Consider the following 20,602-nt stretch of genomic DNA (forward strand, 5'->3'; position numbering starts at 1 on the left):
ACCAGAAGGTAAAATGTCAACTCACACGAAACTTTTGCAAGTTGTGAAAACAATGAACAACATTAATTGGTTTTGAAAGATCACACTTCCCTGCTTCTGTACATCTTTATTGTATTAAAAAAAAAACGTACACTGTCATACAACCGTGGGGGTACAGTTCATAGATTCATTGGTTCACAAGTAGTTTCTAGGCCTGGAGTCAAGGAGACCATTAAGAAGCCTAGTTTAGTGACTTCCTCAAGGTCACACAGTAGGCAAATGTAGGATAAGAGAAAACCACTCTTTGACAGTGCAATGAGAGAGAAACAGAGATATGTAATATTTGTGCAAGGAGCACTGTACATTGCTAGGGTGATGTTTCCTTATTTTGACTGTTCTGCAGATGTGGAGTTGGTGTATACAAATAAGGGAATATTTTGGGGGGCATAGAGCTACAGAGATGCATGACACCCACACAAAACACTGATTTTTGTTTTTCATTGTTTGTACTGTGTGGCACAGTTTTTATGTGTGAATTTACGTTTTGCTTTTCTTTATTTTAAAAATGCAGTACCATAGTGACAAAATGATGATTTTACATTCAACAAAATTTATTTGAATTTACATGTTCAAACATTTCTTTTTCTTTTTTTTAATATTCTCCATGCTTTGCAAGATTTTATAGGATCATGGGAGGTTGCTAGATAAATTCATCACTCAGCAAATTTACTATAGCCATTTACTGTTAGTTCAGCACACTGTTGGGTGAGCCCCTTAGGGTTGTATATATAAATGAAAAATGCCTTATGGTTATTCTTATCATAGGAGGATGCTTTTTGCCTTAAGGTTGGCTTTGATGGACTTGATTAGTTTCCTGAGTTGCTTGTTGAGACTGTTGAGAGAATTTTTTGCCTGTTGGACATAGCCCTTCCTAGTTTTGGACAGGATTTTCTTTCTTTTGGTATGCAACCTATTTATACTGTGACCCACCAAGGGGTCTTCTTTTGGGAGTTTATCCTAAGTTTGTTTCAGTTTGGTACTGCTGTTTCTATGTAGTTATCGGAATACTTGTACAGGGTTTCCGTAAACTCTTCCACATAGGTCACAGTGTTGTCTGAGTTGGGGGATGGGTAGGCCACAGTGTTGTCTGAGTTGGGGGGATGGGGCTTGGAATTTAACTATGTCATCACTTAATATAAGGCAGTTAACCTTGGAAAATTTCTTAAGAATTGTCGGGTTTGTTGGGAATTCAAGCTTTTATTTTTATTTCAAGGGTGACCACTTTGAGATCTGATTTGACCAGTGAGAACGTTACACTTGGGGGTGCAACATTCCCCCAGATTTTTGAGTATTAGATCCAGAATCATACCTCTCAGCTTCTTAGCACAAGAAAACTGGACAAAGCTACAAATAATGAGTGGACAAAGGCCCAAAAATAGGGGAAGTTTTAAACATTGCCCTTAGAAACTTAGAAAGTTGCTAAAAAAAATGTTTGTGTTACAATGCATTTTCTAAAAGATATGAAGTCTGAAACTATTAATTTGTGAGTACAGTCCTCACTGATTGCCAGAATAACACAGATTTTATGAGGGACAGATGCAAAACATAAGGCAACATTCTGCTAAAATTTGGACAGTTGATAGCTAGGTCCAACATATGTTTACCCCTTTTACGTGTGCCTACTAATAAGTGAAATATTTTATTATTCAACTAATAAACTTGTAGCTGACTGCACTGGTGGTTGGCGACTTTAAAGCAAGAGAAGGAGGAGCTGCATGAAGGGTTGCCAGCTTTTCAGATGCCCAAAATGGGACACAGGTGATGTGACGAAGTATGTTGGCATCACAGTGGTGTAGGCAAGACTGCACTGTAGTAGCTGTAGAAATAACTGAAAGAATGCAGGGGGTTGAGAGCCTACCAGCCCCTAGAAGTCATGGGGTTCTAGATGCTCTGTGGTGCATTTTAGAGCTTTTTTTCTGAACATTTAACTCATTGATGGCTTTAATGAAATTCATGAGTAAGGAAATAAATTTGGTCTTATTTTTTTTAATAAAGAAACAACTTGTGTCCAGGGCTTAATGTTCAAAACCAGCAGAATAGTAATTCCCAGTATACTGAGAAGACAAACACTTGCGAGGATCTGTGTATGTATATATGTGGTATCATATGTAAGGATAATAAAGTGCAAAGAAGGAGATATAATGTGAGTAGTTGGCAGGAGTATTATCTTATGGAGAACAAGTACATGGAGTTGCGCCACTTTAATAATATATGATTAAAATATTTGATTGAAATGATGTGAATGAATAAGTATATAAATAGTAGCCACAGTCATGTATTTCAGCTCTCTGCTGTCAGGTACATGCAATGCATCACATTATAAACAGTCTTCATATGCATATAGACAAACATGCTCACCAGTTACTGAGGGTTTATTGACTTTACACCCTAGATGTCTGACTGTGGTCAAATAAATGCATAAGTAAATAATGTTTCCATTAATGTATTTCAGACCATCACTGTCAGACACATACAGTGCAACTCCCAACACATATGTGCCTATCTGTTACTTGATATTGTATACCTCAGATGTATGATTGTAGTCATGTTTATGAACAAATACATAAATCGCCAGAATAAAACATTTAAGCATTTTTCTATCATTTGCATACAGTGCAACCCACATCTGTGTGCAAGTAGACACACACTCATACATCAGTTGCGGCTGTTTTATTGAATGCATGCCTCAGATGTCGATTGTGATAAAATAAATATTTGCCACAGTAATAAATTTGAAATGATTGCTGTCAAATGCATGCAGTACAACCCACTGCAAACACCCCACCTGTCTGTCTCTCTCCCACCAGTTACAGTTGTTGACTGTATATGCCACTGATATCTGATTATGGTTTAATTATTAAATAAGTAAAATGAGTAAGTATTTGTCATAGTAATTTATTCCATTTGTTGCTGTCAGACACATAAAATGCAACATATTGCAACACCCACCAAACACACATGCAGATAAGACCACAGTAATAAATGTCAGATCACTACTGGCAGATGCATACAGTGCAATCCACTGTAACTCCCCCAGTCACAAACACACCTCACACATATGTGCCCTGCAGTTGCAGCCCCTTTGTCAACTCTGTGCAGCTCAGATATCTGATTGTGATCAACTGAATGAATAATTAATGGTCATAATAATGCATTTCAATTTGTCATTGTGAGATACATAAAGTCTAGCCCACTGCAATCCCACCGAACACCTGTTGCAGCTACTTTTTTGCCTCTGTACACCTCAGATATTGATTGTGAGTAAATAAAAAAATGCCACAGTAAAGTATTTCACCTTGTTAGCATCAGACAAATACAGTGCAAAAAACTGTAGCCTCATCCCAAAGCAAACACAAAAGCACACAGACACACACACACATGCACTCACACAGTTTTAACTTTTTTAAAAAAAATTATATGCAGCCTTCCTGCAGGGTGGCTGGGAGTGGCACAGTTGATCATATCAGGAAAGATCAGAACAGTATAATTTAATACAAAATAAACAAACAAACAAAAAAACACTTGGAACAATGCACCTTGCTGTCTGTGTCTTTTTTCATAGCTGTTTGACTTGCTTCTTAAGCTGCCTCAGACACCAGTTACCTGAGGCAGCCTGAGCCAAATAGGAATTGGCTGCTTGCTGCACCCTCTAGCAGACCAGCCAGCCAGAATGGTAGGAGGACTGTAGTAAGATGTAATCACTTTATTCTGTGTTGTTGCATACATAGCAAAGATGGACTGTGAAACTAGCCATGCATTTCAGTGCACTTACCAGCCAAATAAGCTGACTTTTTTTCCTGTTACAGAAGTTGGAACTATGTACATGATCAGTAGCATGTGCAGAGTTCGCAGTGTGCATGCATGGCATTGCAAATCTCAGAATGGAAAAGTTGACTGTTTTATTAAAAAAAGACTAATGAAATTAATAAATAAGTAAATGCATTTTTTAATTTGTCAGGGATGCATGCCAGCAGCCTAGTAGCATGAGCCGCCCCTTGTTGGCTAGTTATCGAGGTGTGTAGGGGTAATTATACAACTTTAGTGAAGTATAGCTATTGATATATGACCTCTGCAGTGAGACAGTTTTGTGAGTACTAGTGTTGACTAATTTGATTGTGCTTGCTTATTTTAAGATTATTCAGTAATTCTTATCTTGGAGTGCCAGAGTATGGCTTGTGGCACCATGGTTGTATAGAAATAGGAGGAGGGAGACTATGGTAGCACTGAAGAAGTTATTATTAACCCCCCGTGGACATTATTGTGTATGTGCGAGTGTGAGTTGGCATGAGCTGAGATCTATTTACAGGTCTGCAAGGCACTGGGCTCAGAGTGCAGAGAGTAGAATTCTGGGAACCCAGTCAAGGCATATTATGTGTAGCTTATCTGGGCATGACAGGTATTGGTCATTGTCTAAGGTGGCAGTGCTCATTTGCCATATATTCTTAAGGCTAAAGCTCTGACGTATATTGGTGGCAGTGATTTGTAAACTGGACTTGTATGGCTTGCAAAACACTTTTCTTTTCACCAAATGGTGTTATTTACCATTACACCTACAAGTTAAATGTACAGAAATATATATTGCTTAGCAACGGACAAAAATGCGCTCTGTAGATTATGTAAGACTGTCAGTTGTACATCTGACCAAACAGTATAAATCAAAATAAATCACACTTGCAGATATGAGGAAAGATGAGATGAGATGATAGTAGTCTTGGTTTCAGTTAAACATGTTGGTATCAGACAAATACAGTGCAACAAATTGCAGCCCCCCCCAAAGCAAGGTAAGACAATGGGTCATATGTCTGTTAAATTCATTGAATCTGAAGACAGCCCAGTAACAAAAGTAGGTTCTTAGCATGCAGCAAAAAGGCAACTCATAGTGTTCCCGTTTAATCTCAGAATGCAGTGTGAACTTTGGAAACTACAGCTGGAGATATAAAAAACTGGGGATTGTATCTGTATAGGAGGAAAGGATACATCAGCTTAATGGCTGTGGCACAGGAGAGGAGGAATGAGCAACAACACCTACTAACCATGGTCATAGTAATGCATTTCACTTTGTCCAGAGATGAATAAAGTGCACCCCACTGCACCCCCACCAGACAAACATGCAGCTTTAACCACCAGCTGCAGACACTTTTTTTTGCCTCTGAACACCTCACATATTGATTTGTGGTGAGTAAGTAAATAAATGTCATGGCAAAGTATTTCAGCAAATTGGTGTCCTACAGGTACATTGCAACATAAGAAAATGGAGGGGGGAAGAAGGAAAAACATAGTGCTAGCATGAGAAATGGATGTTCAGTCTTTACTAGGTGCACATGAATAGTTGGAATGTTAACCAAATATTGAATGCCATGGCCATTACTAAATTGTTTCTACAGTATAAAGAGGTGATTTTGATAGTTTTATTAGGGCAGTTAAGGGGTTGTGCACTCAGCACCAAACAAATCAAGTGCATTGGGTAAGATTTTTAACTTCTCTACTAATGGATAAGGTAGTGCATGTTATATACTGACTCTCAAAAAAATTATACATGTTCTTAATATTTCAAATTGATCTGAGATGCTTAAAGAAAAATGTTTAGGTGACACTGGAAAAGTGGACAGTGGTAGTGACTTCACTATTAAATTGGGCTGCTACTTTAGTAGGAAAGTAACTGGGTGTCTGATTACAACTTTTGAATTTCTGGGAAAACTTATGATAAGGGAACAAGCTTTCAGTACTTTGGCTGATCATACACAATCTTCCACACATTGAAGTTTCTTACACTGTTTTGTTTTTGGACAAACTGTACTTGTTTAGTGGGTTGTTTGAGACTTCGGGGATACCATGGAGATTACTTGATTTTTTGTTGATAAAAAATAATTTACAATCATATTTAGATATGTTACCAATTCATGTAACACCGTACAAATTGCAGAAGGAGTCATTACTGGGCACATTGCGGGTGCTGCGAAGAGCACTTTTGGCTAACATTGAAGAGAGAAACAATACTAATTTCATGAACTTTAATTGTACTTTGACTTAGGAATGGGGTCCATTCCCGTCATGGTATTAGAAACCCAAAAGATTTGGAGAAATTAAAAACGAGAAAAGTTCCCTCAAATAAAAGAAAAAAAGCTGATACAAACTGATGACTAGAAACAGGGAATATATAAAACTGGATAAAAGGTGATAGTACTTATTCTTTTGCAACAGAATAAGCTACAGGCAGCAAAGGATGGTCTTTGAAATGGTAACTGTGCAGTAAAGTATCCAGGCTGGAAGCAGACTCTCAAAATTGTACCATGTTAGTATTCGTAATCCCTACCAAGATAGAGAGAGAGGGAGAGAGACTATGTAGTGGATTACAGGGGGAAAAAGAGTGGGTCCTGACAATGCACTTTCTCACTGAGGCTCAGATGGACAATTCAGTTGACAAAGTAGTGCTTTCACAGCAGCTGTACTTTAGCCACATTCAGGAAGTTGCAGCAGTAGTACAAGAGGTTGGGGACATGTTCAGTGTTAAGACAAGAGGAGAACTATGTAGGCATAGGGACTCAGCGGCTCTTTCAAAGTATGCATGAGCAAGTTTGGCAAATCCATGCAGGAAGAACCATGGTAGGTCATGGATCTGGAATAATCCAGGAATTCAGTAGTCCCTTTGCTTCACTGGTAGTGCTGGTTCCAAAGAAAGATGGGAGCATCAAGTTCTGTATTGACTATAGAAAGTTAACATCACAAAGTCATATGTTTATCACATGCCTAGAATGGATGAATTGTGTGACAAGTGGGGCAAGGCTAAGCATCTGCGTCTGACTAATCTGAACTTGCAGCATCACTGAGTTACAAGATGAAGAAATATTTGGCAGCAGTTTAAAGCTTCATTGGGTGGGAGTCCTTTACAATGTAACATAACCTTTTAGGGGAAACGCCAAGTTACTTGGACAGTAGAATTACCACTGGGCTAACTTCATTAGTTGTTGCAGTGTTGGGGGAGCAGTCAGATAAAGTGTAAAGCTACAAATGTAAAAACACTGACAGTACCACAGCTAGGAAATTTATTACAAAAAATAAAGTAAAAAACAAAAATTACAATTAATAAATCCTTACAAAACAGTGGTTAGCACTTTCAGGGATCCATACTGTCAGTGTTTTTACATTTGTTGCTTCTCACTTTTCACTGATAGTTTTGTGCTTAGAGAGGATATTTACCTTTATTTAAAATGTAAAGCTACTCCATACTGTGTATTGCACTCATGATTAGAAACACTCCCATACCGTTGTTCTGTATTGAAGACATTGCTTAGAATATAAACCAGTACATTGAAACATGTCATATATACTATGTACTATTTCAGATGGAGACTATGTTGTTAGAAACTAAAGTTTACTTCGGAGTGACCATGAGATTAGGTAATATGAGTGAGATACTTATAATTCTGGGACCATTGTTAAGCAGCTGATATATATATATATATATATATATATATATATATATATATATATATATATATATATATATATATGGTTCCACTTGAAAACATCTAAACCACAACATCTAAAACCCAAAACATCGTAAACTCATAACATTGAATCTCAAAACATTGAAAACTGCAAAGCAACTATAAATAACATCCCACAGAGGTTTTACTATGCTTATGCAGGGGGGATAAGCCCCCCTGCACCCCCCCATGTGGGGGTCTCCACCCCCCACACCCCCGTAAATTAAATATACCAACTCTGAGGTTGCACTACAGTGGGGGAAAAAGTTAATTTCCTAACCCCACTGTAGTGCAACCTCGGAGTTGATATATTTAATTTATGGGGGTGGAGGCGGAGCCCCCCACTTGGGGGGTGCAGGGGGGCTTGTAAAACTAGTAAACAGTGTGTGGGATGTTATTTATAGTTGCTTTGTAGTTTTCAATGTTTTGGGATTTTTTTTTTAAATGCTGTATTCAAGTTATCACCTAACACACAGGTAAACTTGTTAATAGAAAAGAACATAAACCATATTTACATTTTTCATTTACGTACATTATACATTACATATGTTTTCTTTCTTTATAACAATTGTCATTCAGTCCAACGTTATATAAATTGCTCAGTTCCAGTTTTCCCTTAAACCTCACTCCTGAAAATTATTCTGCATGTCAGTTTATTCCTGTGTAATTTGCTTCTTCCCTTTTCATAGGTTCGTATCTGAATACAAGACAAACTGCCCTGAAAAGCCATGTTAAGCTGTGTACCTTGTTGTGTACATGAGGCAAAGACTTTAACCATTACCCAAGACCCACCCCAGTACAGTCAGTTTAGATTTTGATTTCCATTATATAGTAATTGCTTTTGTTTTTGGCAGCCAGTATAAATAAACTTAATAAAGCCTTATTATATCTATGCAATTCAGATCCTGTGTTCCAGCTCAAAAGTATCATTTCAGTACTTATAGCCATTTGCTCCCCCACCCCCCAATGTTTCTGTCAGAGTACTCTATAGAAAATTTTTAAAGTCTGCCAGCTCATTCACCATCAAGTTTATTATCTGGCTGCTGTGGATATGAATTTCAAAACCTGATATTTGGGTTTCTTGTCGAAGAGTTTGTACAAGGTTTATCTACAATAGGCAGTTGCTGGAAAAATCTTGTAGGCCTGTAAGAAAGTGGCTGAATCACTCACTCATATGCATACCTCTCAACTTCTTAGAACAAGAAATCTGGACAAAGGCAGAAATAATCAGGGACAGAGGCCCCAAAATATGGATAATTTTCAATATTGCTCTTACAAACATAGAAAGTAGATAGAATAACATGTTTTGCATTAGCAGAATTTTTTTGAAGGATATGATGTCTAAAACTCAAATGTGTGCCATTATTTTCTGACTTCGGTCCTCAATGATTTGCTAGTGATTTGCTGGAAAACCACAATGTTATGAGAAACAGAGCAAAAATATGAGGAAAAAATCTGGACATTCTGAGAAAATCTGGACAGTTCATGCAAGTACATAAGAAGAGTCTCACATGAAATAACACTATGTAGAAAAAATACATTGTAAATGTAGGGGATACTAGAGTATTATAAGTGTATAATAGTATTGCTTCTTTGTGGAATGTTTCTTGAATCCAAATACTTTGGTAGAAGTAGATGTACCGTGTTCTATGATCAGTTTGGGTCAAATTAGGAAGCAGTCGTACTCTGTGTTAACTAATTACATACATTTTTGGCATAGGATTTAGTTTGTGTCAAAGTAGGAAGCAGTCATGCACTGTGTAACTAATTATATTAATTTTTGGCATAGGATTTTTCTGTTATTTTTCAGTCACAGAAGACAGTTGTTGACGGATTGAGTGGGCCTGAATGAAGGTAGCACACACGATTTTGTGCTGTCTTGTAAAGAAGGATGACATATTTTTTGTCAGTATGACTACACAATGAATCAAGAGAATACCAACATTTTATGAGAGAACAGGCATCAGTTTTGAGGCTTTAATGTTTGTCTGAGAAATTTGCTGTTGTTAACACTATACATTTAGTTGAATGATTTTGTAGCAAGCAGTCTGTGATCACCTGGTAGTGAAATAAATGTATATATGCACAGTATTTATTCAGTTAAATTAACTTTTGGCATATGATGTTTCTGTTATTGTTTGTTTACTAGATGTTAGGCTACAATGGAATTAGCACTGGGTCTAAAATAAGGGCCCAACACCTGCTTATTTAGTATGGCCTCTTGACCAGTCAGTACTTGAGTTTTAGCTAAGCTTTTTGACTTTCACTAATGCAAGAACAACAGTTTTGAAATAGTAAGAGGTTTGTTTTATGTTTTAGTATAGGAGGGTAGTCTGGAGTTATGATTGCGTTATCAGCCTAGACATTGCAATGAGTAAGCAAGTATGGGTGATTCAGTAGTCTGTGAGACCTTAAGCAAGGTTTTACAGTTTATACGCTGCATAAGCCTAAACTTACTTCACCAGGGAACTCAGAGCGTCTTTCTCATGCAGAGAACATATAGATATAGATGCAGTCCTAATTATCAAGAGTAGACTTCTTGAACTGATTCATCAAGCTTGCCTTCTCCACCAGAAGTTGTGCTGTTCTGTAAGAGGCTTATATTAGTTTAAGGAGGTATGTAAGGAAAATCTGTCCCACCTCCGAATGCTGTGTTGTAGATTTGCATGAAATAAAGAAAAAAAAAAAAACAATTGTAGGGATTTGCATGCGATAAAAATCATTGAAAATGGATTTTAGTGAGTTTGTTCTAGACATGAAGGACCACATCATTAAACTTCTCTTGCACCAGTATATATTAAAATGTCTAAAACAGTAGATATCTCTCAAGTAGATCAACGGAGTGAACAATATTTGTAATCAAAATAAGTGATTGCACATCTGACAACCTGGCACCGAGTAAACAAGGAGTCATTACATACGCAGTGTAAACACAGTTTGAGGAAAGAAAATCAAATAATAGTTAATCTATAGTTCATTGTTTTGGGGGGGGGGGGTCATCAGTTTTTTTCTTTTGACCCACAATTTTATAACAGCAAGTTTAATGCAACCCCTTAATTATAGTCATCTAGTGCTTACTGCTTATGTCACACATTCAGAAAAAAAATGAAGGGGTGGTTACTATGTGAGTAAATCCTCTGATTTAGAGTAATAGGTTAATAGGATTGCACAAGAATGATTGTACTGCCTGTATGACTCATTAATACAGAGAAAATCTGTTGTTTTGGGGGCATCTTACTTGCATTGTTTTGTGTATTATGCAGATCCTACAACTGTCTTTTATCATGTCTGTCTTACTTACAGCAGTGAAGGTGGCGCTACCTTAGACAGACTTCTACCACCAGTCAACACACCAGTGACTCGAGCTACTCGGAAAAGGACCACTAGCCAATGCAAATCTGAGCCACCCTTGCTACGCACAAGCAAAAGGACAATATACACAGCAGGAAGGCCACCATGGTACAATGAGCATGGTACACAATCCAAAGAGGCATTCATAATTGGTAAGTGCATTCCCATGAGGTGGGAATGGGGTATGAAAGGGCAAGAAATGCAAGCTGAGCACTGTAGCTGGAAAATGAAAGGCTAGCACCAATGGGGTCTAGTTAGAATGAATCACACACACATATGCATTAATACATGAACACTCGTGTGCACATGAAAGCACACTTGCACATATGGTCTTTCTTTTTCCCAGACTAGACAAGTTGAGGAATGTCCCAGAGTCCTCCCACAGTTACTAATTTAACTAATGAAGAGTAGAAGCTGTCACCTAAATGTACATAGAGAGTAGGTGTGATAAGTGATCAAACGTTGGACTGCACTCACAGGGATAATTATGTGAGGGATGACCTAAACTGGGGGATATTTATACAGTACAATTACATTTTGCATTGAAAATGCACTGGGGTAGTTCAACTTTTGACTTTTAAAGTGAGGTGAAATTTGTGTCTTAGATTAACAGATCTGATTGTCAAGCCTACAATAACATCATGTTGATATATACATACATCTGTGTGTGTGTGTGTGTGTGTATATATATATATATATATATATATATATATATATATATATATATATGTGTAGAGAGAGAGAGGTATAGATATGTATGTATGTGTGTGTGTTTATGTATGTTATATGCATAAATACAGATAGACAGATGCCTTCCCCACCCTGAGTTATTATATCCTGTTGCATATCCAGTGTTTTATCCACTGAATTATGTTGTGAGTAATAGTAATATGTTTAGTTTGCCAGTTATTTCTTCATATGGAGTAGTGCTGAATGCCTTAACAAGGCCAAGGTAAGTACAGTGCATTGTCAGCACTTCATTAAGCGCTACTGTAATATATTCAAAGAATGCAACATGACTGAAAAAGTAAAAACTCTCTTTAATAAATCCATACTGTTTGTCTAACAGAGGCAGGTCCCCTTTGTCCTTTTTTAATTATGACTCTGTCCAAAATATCAAGACTGATAGGTATTAAATTGGTTGAGTCAGATGTGATCCCTTCCATGAATTGGTACCACTGTATCCTGTTGTCTTAGGTCAAGGATTTGTCTATGTGTCTAGGTATCTTAGAAAACCTTGTTCAGCATGCTTAAGCAATATAATGGAAAGCCTCTCAGACTGATGGACATAGCATCGCATTAGTCAGTTGTGACCCCTTCCATGAATTTGTACCACTGTAATTTGTTGTCTTAGGTTAAAGATGAATCCACATGTCTGAGTATCTTAGAAAACCTTGTTCAGCATGCTTATGCTATAGAATGGAAAAAAAAATGGAACTTGTACTTGCAGGAGGGAGTATTATTTTACCAGTAAAATGGCGAGCATACTGTACATTTGCTATAATGATAAGCATGTTTGTTCAGAATGTAAGAATGATTCCTTAAGAGTTCCAAAGGATTTCTACATAATGTTTAATAGTAGTACCAGCCTGCATAGTAAAATCTGTCATTTCAAAAATCTGTTCTTTGATTGTTTCTGTGTTCTTATATGTGTATGCATATGCCACTGCTTTATGCATAAAAAAAATGCTTGCATCTTTTTATCCATTCATGTAATGATATACACGTGCCTTTGTAGACTTCTTTCTTTTTCCCCAGGCTTATGTGGTGGAAGTGCTTCCGGAAAGACAACTGTTGCCAGGAAGATTATTGAAGCCTTGGATGTTCCATGGGTTGTCCTTCTGTCCATGGACTCCTTTTACAAGGTGAGTACATAAAACAGTAAAGGCAGCTCACATCTGGTTTATCCTTCCTCAGGTTAGTTTGCTAAGTAATTTGAAAAGTGCATAATGTTTCTGAAATAAAAACATTTTCCTGACAGTCACTTTCTTAATGGGTTTTTAGTGCACTGTCATATGAAAGATGGGCTGACAGTGGTGCAGTGGATAGCATTGCTGCCTCACAGCAATAAGTTCCATGTTTGATTTGCGGCTGGGGTGCTGTCTATGCAGAGTCTGCATGTCCTCCCTGTTTTTGTGTGGGTTTCTTCTGGGTGCTCCAGTTGCCTGCCACAGTCGAAACATGTGCAGTGGGTGGACTGGACACTATAAATTGGCCATAAGTGTCGGTATGCGTGCAAGTGTGTGGTGTGGATGAAATACCACGGTAGGACTAGCCACCTGGTGGTGTAATTCTTGGCTCTAGATAATTGTCAGCGTTGAAGTGACACCCTGACCCATGTGCAAAAATGTGAAAAAGGGGGTTCGGATGGATGGATATGAGAGATGGGGCTGTAAACACAGCACCAAAGTATAGCAGTTGTGACCATCAGAAAGCCACAGTTACATCCAGGACAGCATAATACCTGGATTTTGAACAAAATTTAAAAAGGCAACTGATACATTCATCATGTATTTATGTATTTTCATGCATTTGTACATTCAGTATTGTTATATGTCTCCCCAGTAGCACTAATTGTTTTGAAAGCTGTCAGTTTGTTTAAGCAATATTGCCTGATGTAAATTATCCATCTGAACTGTATCTGGCAAACCCCGCCACATTTTTATGTTGGTACAATTGTGATGTCATCCCCTGACTTCCTTACACTCCGGACATCTTGTGGCCTTACATAATGATCAGCATGCAAACACACTGCATAGACTCCATTATTCGGTCAGGAACGTGCAGTTTTTTAAAAACATCTATATCATTCATTAAAGCAGAGTTGCCTCATAACTAACTTAGTTATAAGTAGTCTTGTTTTTATTACGAACGGCCGCAGAAGTAATGAAAATATTCCCTATACGGCTTTCTGGAACATATCCTCTGTACTCTCTGTAGCATTGTGACACAAATGTCTGTGTTGGGAAGATCAGTATGGCAGTACAGCTTTACTGAAATAAAAAAAGTGTTAGTTTTCAGCAGGATACAACTAGAATATAAAACAGTAACAGACTGTTATGTGGTTGTTGGTTAGATTGGATTTACTCATGACTAGTGTTGTTAGGGCATAATATCAAAGCTCATTTGATCAAATCTACTGAAAATGCATGAGTGAATTCCACACAGACATGATATTTTGCTATTATAGTGTTTTATGTTTTGCTATTTCACTTTCCTTTTTATACTTTATTTGTATTTATTACTTATCTGTATAATAAAAGTGCTGGTATTGCTTTCTTCAGGTATCATAAGTTTTGAAGTATTACCTTATTTTCATCAACATGATGTCCATCAAGTATAAAAAAAGAGGATTCACCAATCCTGTGTAAACAATGCATTTTAGGACATCCATTTGTTGCAACTCACTTTTTATTTCCCTAGAGCTGCTGTATGAGAGTGCTGTTTTTGGTTTTGTTTGCAGCTTGTGCTCAAACACAGAAAATACTGTTTTTGCACACAAACTCTCTGCTCTCCTCTGACTCTGGATGTGTGTATTTATACTGCCACCAAGGGAGTGGAGTACCAACTGGAAAAAAATTATATCTAAAAGTTGGCGGCCTGTATTAGACACTGCTTGAATGTCATCCTCCTCTTCCTCGTCATCAACCCTTTTTTTCTCCATTCTGTACATGGGATTGGTGTGTTGTATCAACTGTCACCAGCTCGTTGTCACTCTCCTACCTTCTTTGGTCATGTCTGACTGTAGCAGGTATTCTCTAAAACAATCCATCCATCTCTTTGCTGGATGCCCCTGTTTCCTCTTGCATTCTTCCTGTTTGTTGCAAGTCTTCTTCACCAGATTGTCTTCTTTCCTGCACATGTGCCTTAACTACTGTAATATCTGCAATTAGAGTTACTTGGGCTTCTGCACTGATGTGCTTATTTCTTTATCTGTCCCACAGTGTGCATCCTACCATCCATCTCAGGCACTTCATCTCCATTACCTTTAACTTCCATAACTGCTGTGCCTTCACTGTCAGGTTTGTGTACGGTACAGTAGTACTGGTTGCACCACTGTTTTGTACACCCTACTTTTCAGCTTCTTTGACATTCTTCTGTCACACAGTACCCCTTACACTCTGTGCAAGTTGACTGCAGCCCCTCTGATTCTAGCACTGACCTCTCATTTAGACTTTTCTTCTCCTCAACAACAACCTTCATGATACTTGAAGCTGTTAACCTATTGTACTGTTTTCCCTTTAATATCAGTTTGTAACTTCTTCTGATTTCTCCATTTGCTGCCATGACAGCTGTCTTATCTGTACTCATTTTCATTCTGTATGCCTTCAGTTTTGCATTCCATTCCATTCTCCTGTCATTTACTGAAATTCTTGTTCAGCGTGTACTTGTAATGCCATACAGTCTGAATGCATCAGCTTTATTGATCTGTCCATTCTGAACTGTTTGCTGATGTAATCTGTCATCAGAATGAACAGAAGTAACAGAATATGTGCAGCCACTGCCACTTAGGAACCCCTCTGTCATTCCAAATACTGTTTGTACTTGTGTTATTGGGTCCTTGTACATAGTCTGCACTAATCCTACCAGTTATTTGGACATTAAGTCTTGCAGGATTGCCCTAATCATCTTTCTTGGGTAGTTGTCATATGCTTTCTCCAATTCTAGGAATGGCCAGTTGGACTTGCTTTTCATCTTCTTTTATCTGTCTCACTGTAAATATCTGGTTGGTTTTGCGGCATCCTGATCTGAATCTAGCTCATCTCTTCATCTTACTTTCTTTTGCTCTGCATACTTGTGTATCAGTTACCTTCTCCAGCATTTTCATTTGATATCTCTGTACTGCCCACAATTGTGAATGTCCCCTTTATTCGTGAACCCTGGAACTAGAATACATATTCTCCAGTCATCCAGGATACCCCTTTCTCTCTAACTGTCTCTAAATGATTTGGTTACATTTAGAGAATGATTAAACGTGAGTGCGTAAATAAGTGCTAAGCTGTGAACAGATAGCCTTTGTTTAAAATGGAGCGAGGCAGGTCAAGTAGAAACAATTTCCCTTCCCGTATTATATTTTGTACCCTTATAGTTCTCTCTAACTTAATGCCCACTACTTCCTAAATTTCACTATCTTCTTATTCTAAGTTTATCTCATAGCCTGCTGACTGTGTCTCATTTCCCTCCATTTCCTTCTCTTTTTCTTACCATGGACATCTACCTAGTTTTACTCCTTTCTCCACCATTTTTCTTGCACTGTACATATTGTGTAACATCTAGGAATTTTTTTATTACATATATAAATCTCCATTGTAATAAATCAGCCAGTTTCTCCAACTACCTTTGTGTCATGGAATGCTGAACACATTTACTTAAGAGTTCTTCTATCTCTTTTGATGATCTTATGCTCATAGAACACACTCAAGTACTCAAGGCTTACTTACTTACTTCTTCTACACTCTGATGTACTTTCACTCAACACTGTTTACCCAAGCATCATCAGGCAAGCAGGCTTAAGTCCATAAGGCCCAGTAGTCTGCTTCCACACAAAGAAATGTTTTAGTCATAGGTGACACTATAGTTAGGCATACGGTCTCCACACTCACCAGACTGGAAAAGAACAGGGTGACTATAAGCTACTTGTTCAGTGCTAGGCCCCTTGAGCCAGATAAATGTGACTTGTACTACAACATAGTGGTGGCCCATGTGAGGGCGAATGAGGGAGGTGTTCCACACAGAGGGACATGAATGAACTTAGTTTGCATGTGTTAGAGGCAGTAAAGACACTGGTTTTGTTTAGTTTCATACCATTACCAAGAATGAGGCCTAGATGCCAAGACAAGATATTGAATATAAACAATTGGCCACGTGATTGGTGTTATTGTAAGAAGAGATCCAAACTGTGTCAGTTTAGGATGAAGATAGTAGATACGAATTCCTGTTTTGTCAGGTGTGGCTTGCACCTGTTATACCAGAACTTCTACATACTGGCTAAAAGCTTCACTGCTCCCATAGTGCATTTCTTAGGCAGAGTGTCCCTACAGAACAGACTTAAACTCGAATTCACATCAAACTCGAATTCACATCAAGGTGGCACTACTGAACGCTAGGAGTCTAAACAGAAAGATGCTAGAACTTGAGGCCCTCCTGCAACTACAACACATTCATATTTGCGTGGTTATTAAGACATGGTTTCATTGCAAGGACAGCACTACATCTATACAAGAGGGCCTCCTCTCAGTTTTGTTAGACAGCAACTTTTTGTGTTTGTTGTAAAGTTTGTTGATGCTGGATGTCCACCAGGCTGGCTTGTTTTTACTTGGGGCTTTGGCTTTGATTATGTCTGGAACAGCTGAGTCGATACACTTTTACAAGTGATTGTACAGGACTTTAAGTGTAAGGTTTGGTGTAGTTGCCACTTCCAGCTGGGGGTGGGGCTTGGAATGCATTTATACCTTCCCCTAGGAGGGTATAGTTTGACTTGGTGAAATTTTTTAGTCTGACTTTGCCCTTTGTGAGTTCTGGTTAAAAAAAGCTGCTCCTACCTCATGTGTCATAAATGGTACTGCTCTTCAGATGGAGATGGTCATAAAAGATCTGGGTATTTGCACAAACAATTATCTCCCATTTGATCATCATGTTTCCACTGTCTGGCCCAGTTAATTGCCAGAGAATTCATTCTCCCCTTGTGTTCTTCCATTATCACACCCATCGTCAAATACAGTGCATCCTTTGGTATTTATAAATCCAGGGATGTTGCACAATTGTAAAGGTCCAAAAGAGTTCTAACAAAAAAAAAATTAAAGACCTTGAATGCTTTAGTTATCCCAAAGATTAATATGACTCTCCTTATAGTTTGCAGCTTTATGGCTGTTTTGAAGTGATGTGTCTAGCTTTTTGAGCCATGAAAGGCGCAATCGTATCTGACCTCTTGTATTTTTGCAAAACCAGCGCCTGTACATTAACCTACACTATAGACTTAAGTCTACACCAAAACATTAATAAGACTGTTGGAGGGATAGGATGTCCTTCAAGGATGCATCTGCAGTCATAACAAATGGGTTGTCCTGCCTCAGGCAGCCCTTCGGTCGGCCGGATTCCAAAGTCTGGGTCTGGCCTCGGCTGATGTCGCACTTCACCCGACGTCATAGCTGCTGGGGTATAAAGGCATCAGCCGACGCCATTTTCCTCAGTCTTTCTTGCCGCGCGGTGCCCGAAGCAGAAGCTGTTCGCAAGTGCCGGTCGGTCAGATCCAGAGATTTCAACTACTGAAGACTTCTAAAAAAGCTAAGTACCCCGTTGGGGACTCTTTCTTGCCTCAGCCGATGTCAGACAAAGTAAATAATTGTTTAACTCGTGGGAAACAAATACCTCATAAGGATTTCCACTCTTACTGCCTTCCTTGCTTAGGCCCAGACCACGACGTATCAGCTTGTTTAGCCTGTGCTTCCTTCAACCGATGGACTCTCAGACGTCGGTCGGAGTTTGCAGAAGAGTTTTTTGGCTCCACTTTTGCATATAAAATGACATCAGAGACTCCGACTACACATTTAGCTAAAAAACGCAAAGAAAAGGACCGACACACGCGGCCCATGGTTTCGGCTGAAACCACGGTTAGGCCTACCGCGAGTGTCTCAGTTTCGGCTGAAACCGAGACCTCGGTTCTCCCTTCGGCCGAAAGCATGCCTCCGATAACCGAGGCCACACAGGCCATGGCTGAGTCGGCTACAGAAATTCCTGCTGAAGTAGCAGGCACACAAGAGTTGTCTGACACTATTCCGTTGGACATCTCTATTCCTGCACGTGGGGCAGCTAGACCCCCTGCTTCTATGTCTATCAAGGCCTTTTCCAGGGCTAAAGCAGCCAAACATTCCAAGGCCTTACCTACAAAAGCTCCCTCTCACAGGCCTACCTCAAGTTCCCAGATTCTCAGCCTTGCTGAGGACCTTATTTCTCTGATCAGGGGAACCCAACCTCACCCAGACAGGGCCTCTCAACCCCCTCCTGAAAAGAGGCCTAGGACTGAACCCCCTGAACCTCTCTCCTCTGACTACTCCTCGGATGGTTCAGATTTATCTGACCATCAGGAAGGCCCGTACTCACCTTATGAGGATTCGGATGCAGAAGACTCCATTCCTTCTGCCTCACCTCCAGAAGAATTTTCATTTGGGGAAACCCTACACTCAATGAGGGAACACTTCCAATGGCAGGGTCAGGATTTTTCTGATTCTAGGAAAAGGCTAAGGACTTTTTTACACTTACCACAGCATAGGCCTTTAGCCATACCACCTGTACTATCAGTTGTTGATGATGCATACAATGATGCCAGTACTGCCCCTGATTCTCTTCCCCCGGCCCCTGCAAAGCCTGACAGATACTACAGGGTCCCGGATTCTCACTTCCACTTGTATAAGGCTCATGCTGCAGACCCAGAAACCATTTCTCAGGGCCCTAAGTGGCAGCTGCCTCTGCCAAAAACCCACTACCCTCTGAAAGAGAATCTAGAGCATTAGAGAGATGGGGTAAAAAGGTTTATACATCTGCTACTCTTTCTGCCAGGGCTTTAAACTGTCAATTTCACATGATACAGTACCAGGAATTTTTGTTAGATCAGCTGAATAAAAAGCTGGCCTCTCCTGAACCTTTAGACCGTAAGTCCCTTCAGGATTTGGTACACAACTCTCAGCAGGTCAGTAATCATTTCTTAAAATGTGGCTATGATGCACTGGAGGCTTCATTTAGATCAGCTATGACTGGAGCAGTGATTCGAAGGCATGCCTGGTTAAAAGAACAATCCTTACCAGACCATGTTAAGTCTAAACTCCTGGATGCCCCTATGGAGAAACAAAGTTTGTTTGGCTCCCCTGCACAGGAGGTTCTAAAGAAAGTGGAAGAAAAAGCAAAATCTGTCCAAACAGTCAAGGATTTTTTGCAGGTCCAACCTCCGAGGTTTAGCAGAAATTGGCCTTCAAAGAATTGGTCCTTTCCAGACACCTCCAGAGCACAGAGAGGCAGAAATAGATGCCCAAGAGGCAGAGGTCGATCTAGGGGTGCCTACAGGGGTCGTCAGTGGCAACCTGCCAACCAGAGAAGTGCCGCCACAGCTGCGACTGCAACCACTTCCACAGGACAGACACAATGACTTGGCTCTGATTTCGCCTACCAGGGAACAACTGGAAGCACCCTTGGGCGGAAAGTTAGCTTTATTCTCAAGAAATTGGCATTGCATTACAGGAGACAAATGGACTTTACAAACAATAGACAAGGGCTACAGGTTTCACTTCCACACTCTACCAAAAAAGAGAGGAATGCCAAACCTTCCACCAAGCCAGAAATCAGAGGCTCTAAAACAAATCATCAGTTTACTAAGGATGAGAGCAATAGAAAAGGTACCATCTATGGAACAAGGCCAAGGATTTTACTCCAGACTATTCCTTGTACCAAGAAAAGAAAATCATTGGAGGCCTATTCTCGACTTGTCCGCTCTGAACACATATCTCATTATTCCAAAATTCAAAATGCTGACCCTACAGCAACTTCTTCCCATGTTGGGCAAGGAGTCTTGGCTGGTGACTCTAGATCTCAAGGAGGCATACCTGCACGTTCCTATACGACCAGATTGCAGAAGACACCTCAGATTTCTTGCAGGATCAGAGCATTATCAATTCTCAGCATTGCCCTTTGGCTTATCTACTGCGCCCAGAGTATTCACGAAATGCCTGGCATCA

The 20,602-nt window shown here is 39.3% G+C and overlaps 1 protein-coding gene across 2 annotated transcripts in view; it reads left to right on the forward strand.

Moving 5' to 3' along the window:
- The window catches only part of UCKL1 (uridine-cytidine kinase 1 like 1), a 1,578,412-nt gene that overhangs the window by 428,144 nt on the left and 1,129,666 nt on the right, over nucleotides 1-20,602 (forward strand). For both annotated transcript variants that reach the window (XM_044089881.1, XM_044089882.1), the window contains exons 2-3: nucleotides 10,830-11,029; nucleotides 12,636-12,742. In XM_044089881.1, coding sequence (XP_043945816.1) covers nucleotides 10,830-11,029; nucleotides 12,636-12,742 — 307 coding nt within the window. The remainder of the gene's footprint in view (nucleotides 1-10,829; nucleotides 11,030-12,635; nucleotides 12,743-20,602) is intronic.

Source organism: Protopterus annectens, chromosome 12.part0 (genome assembly GCF_019279795.1).
Source record: "Protopterus annectens isolate FY-2018-M chromosome 12.part0, PAN1.0, whole genome shotgun sequence".
Lineage (NCBI taxonomy): Eukaryota > Metazoa > Chordata > Ceratodontiformes > Protopteridae > Protopterus > Protopterus annectens.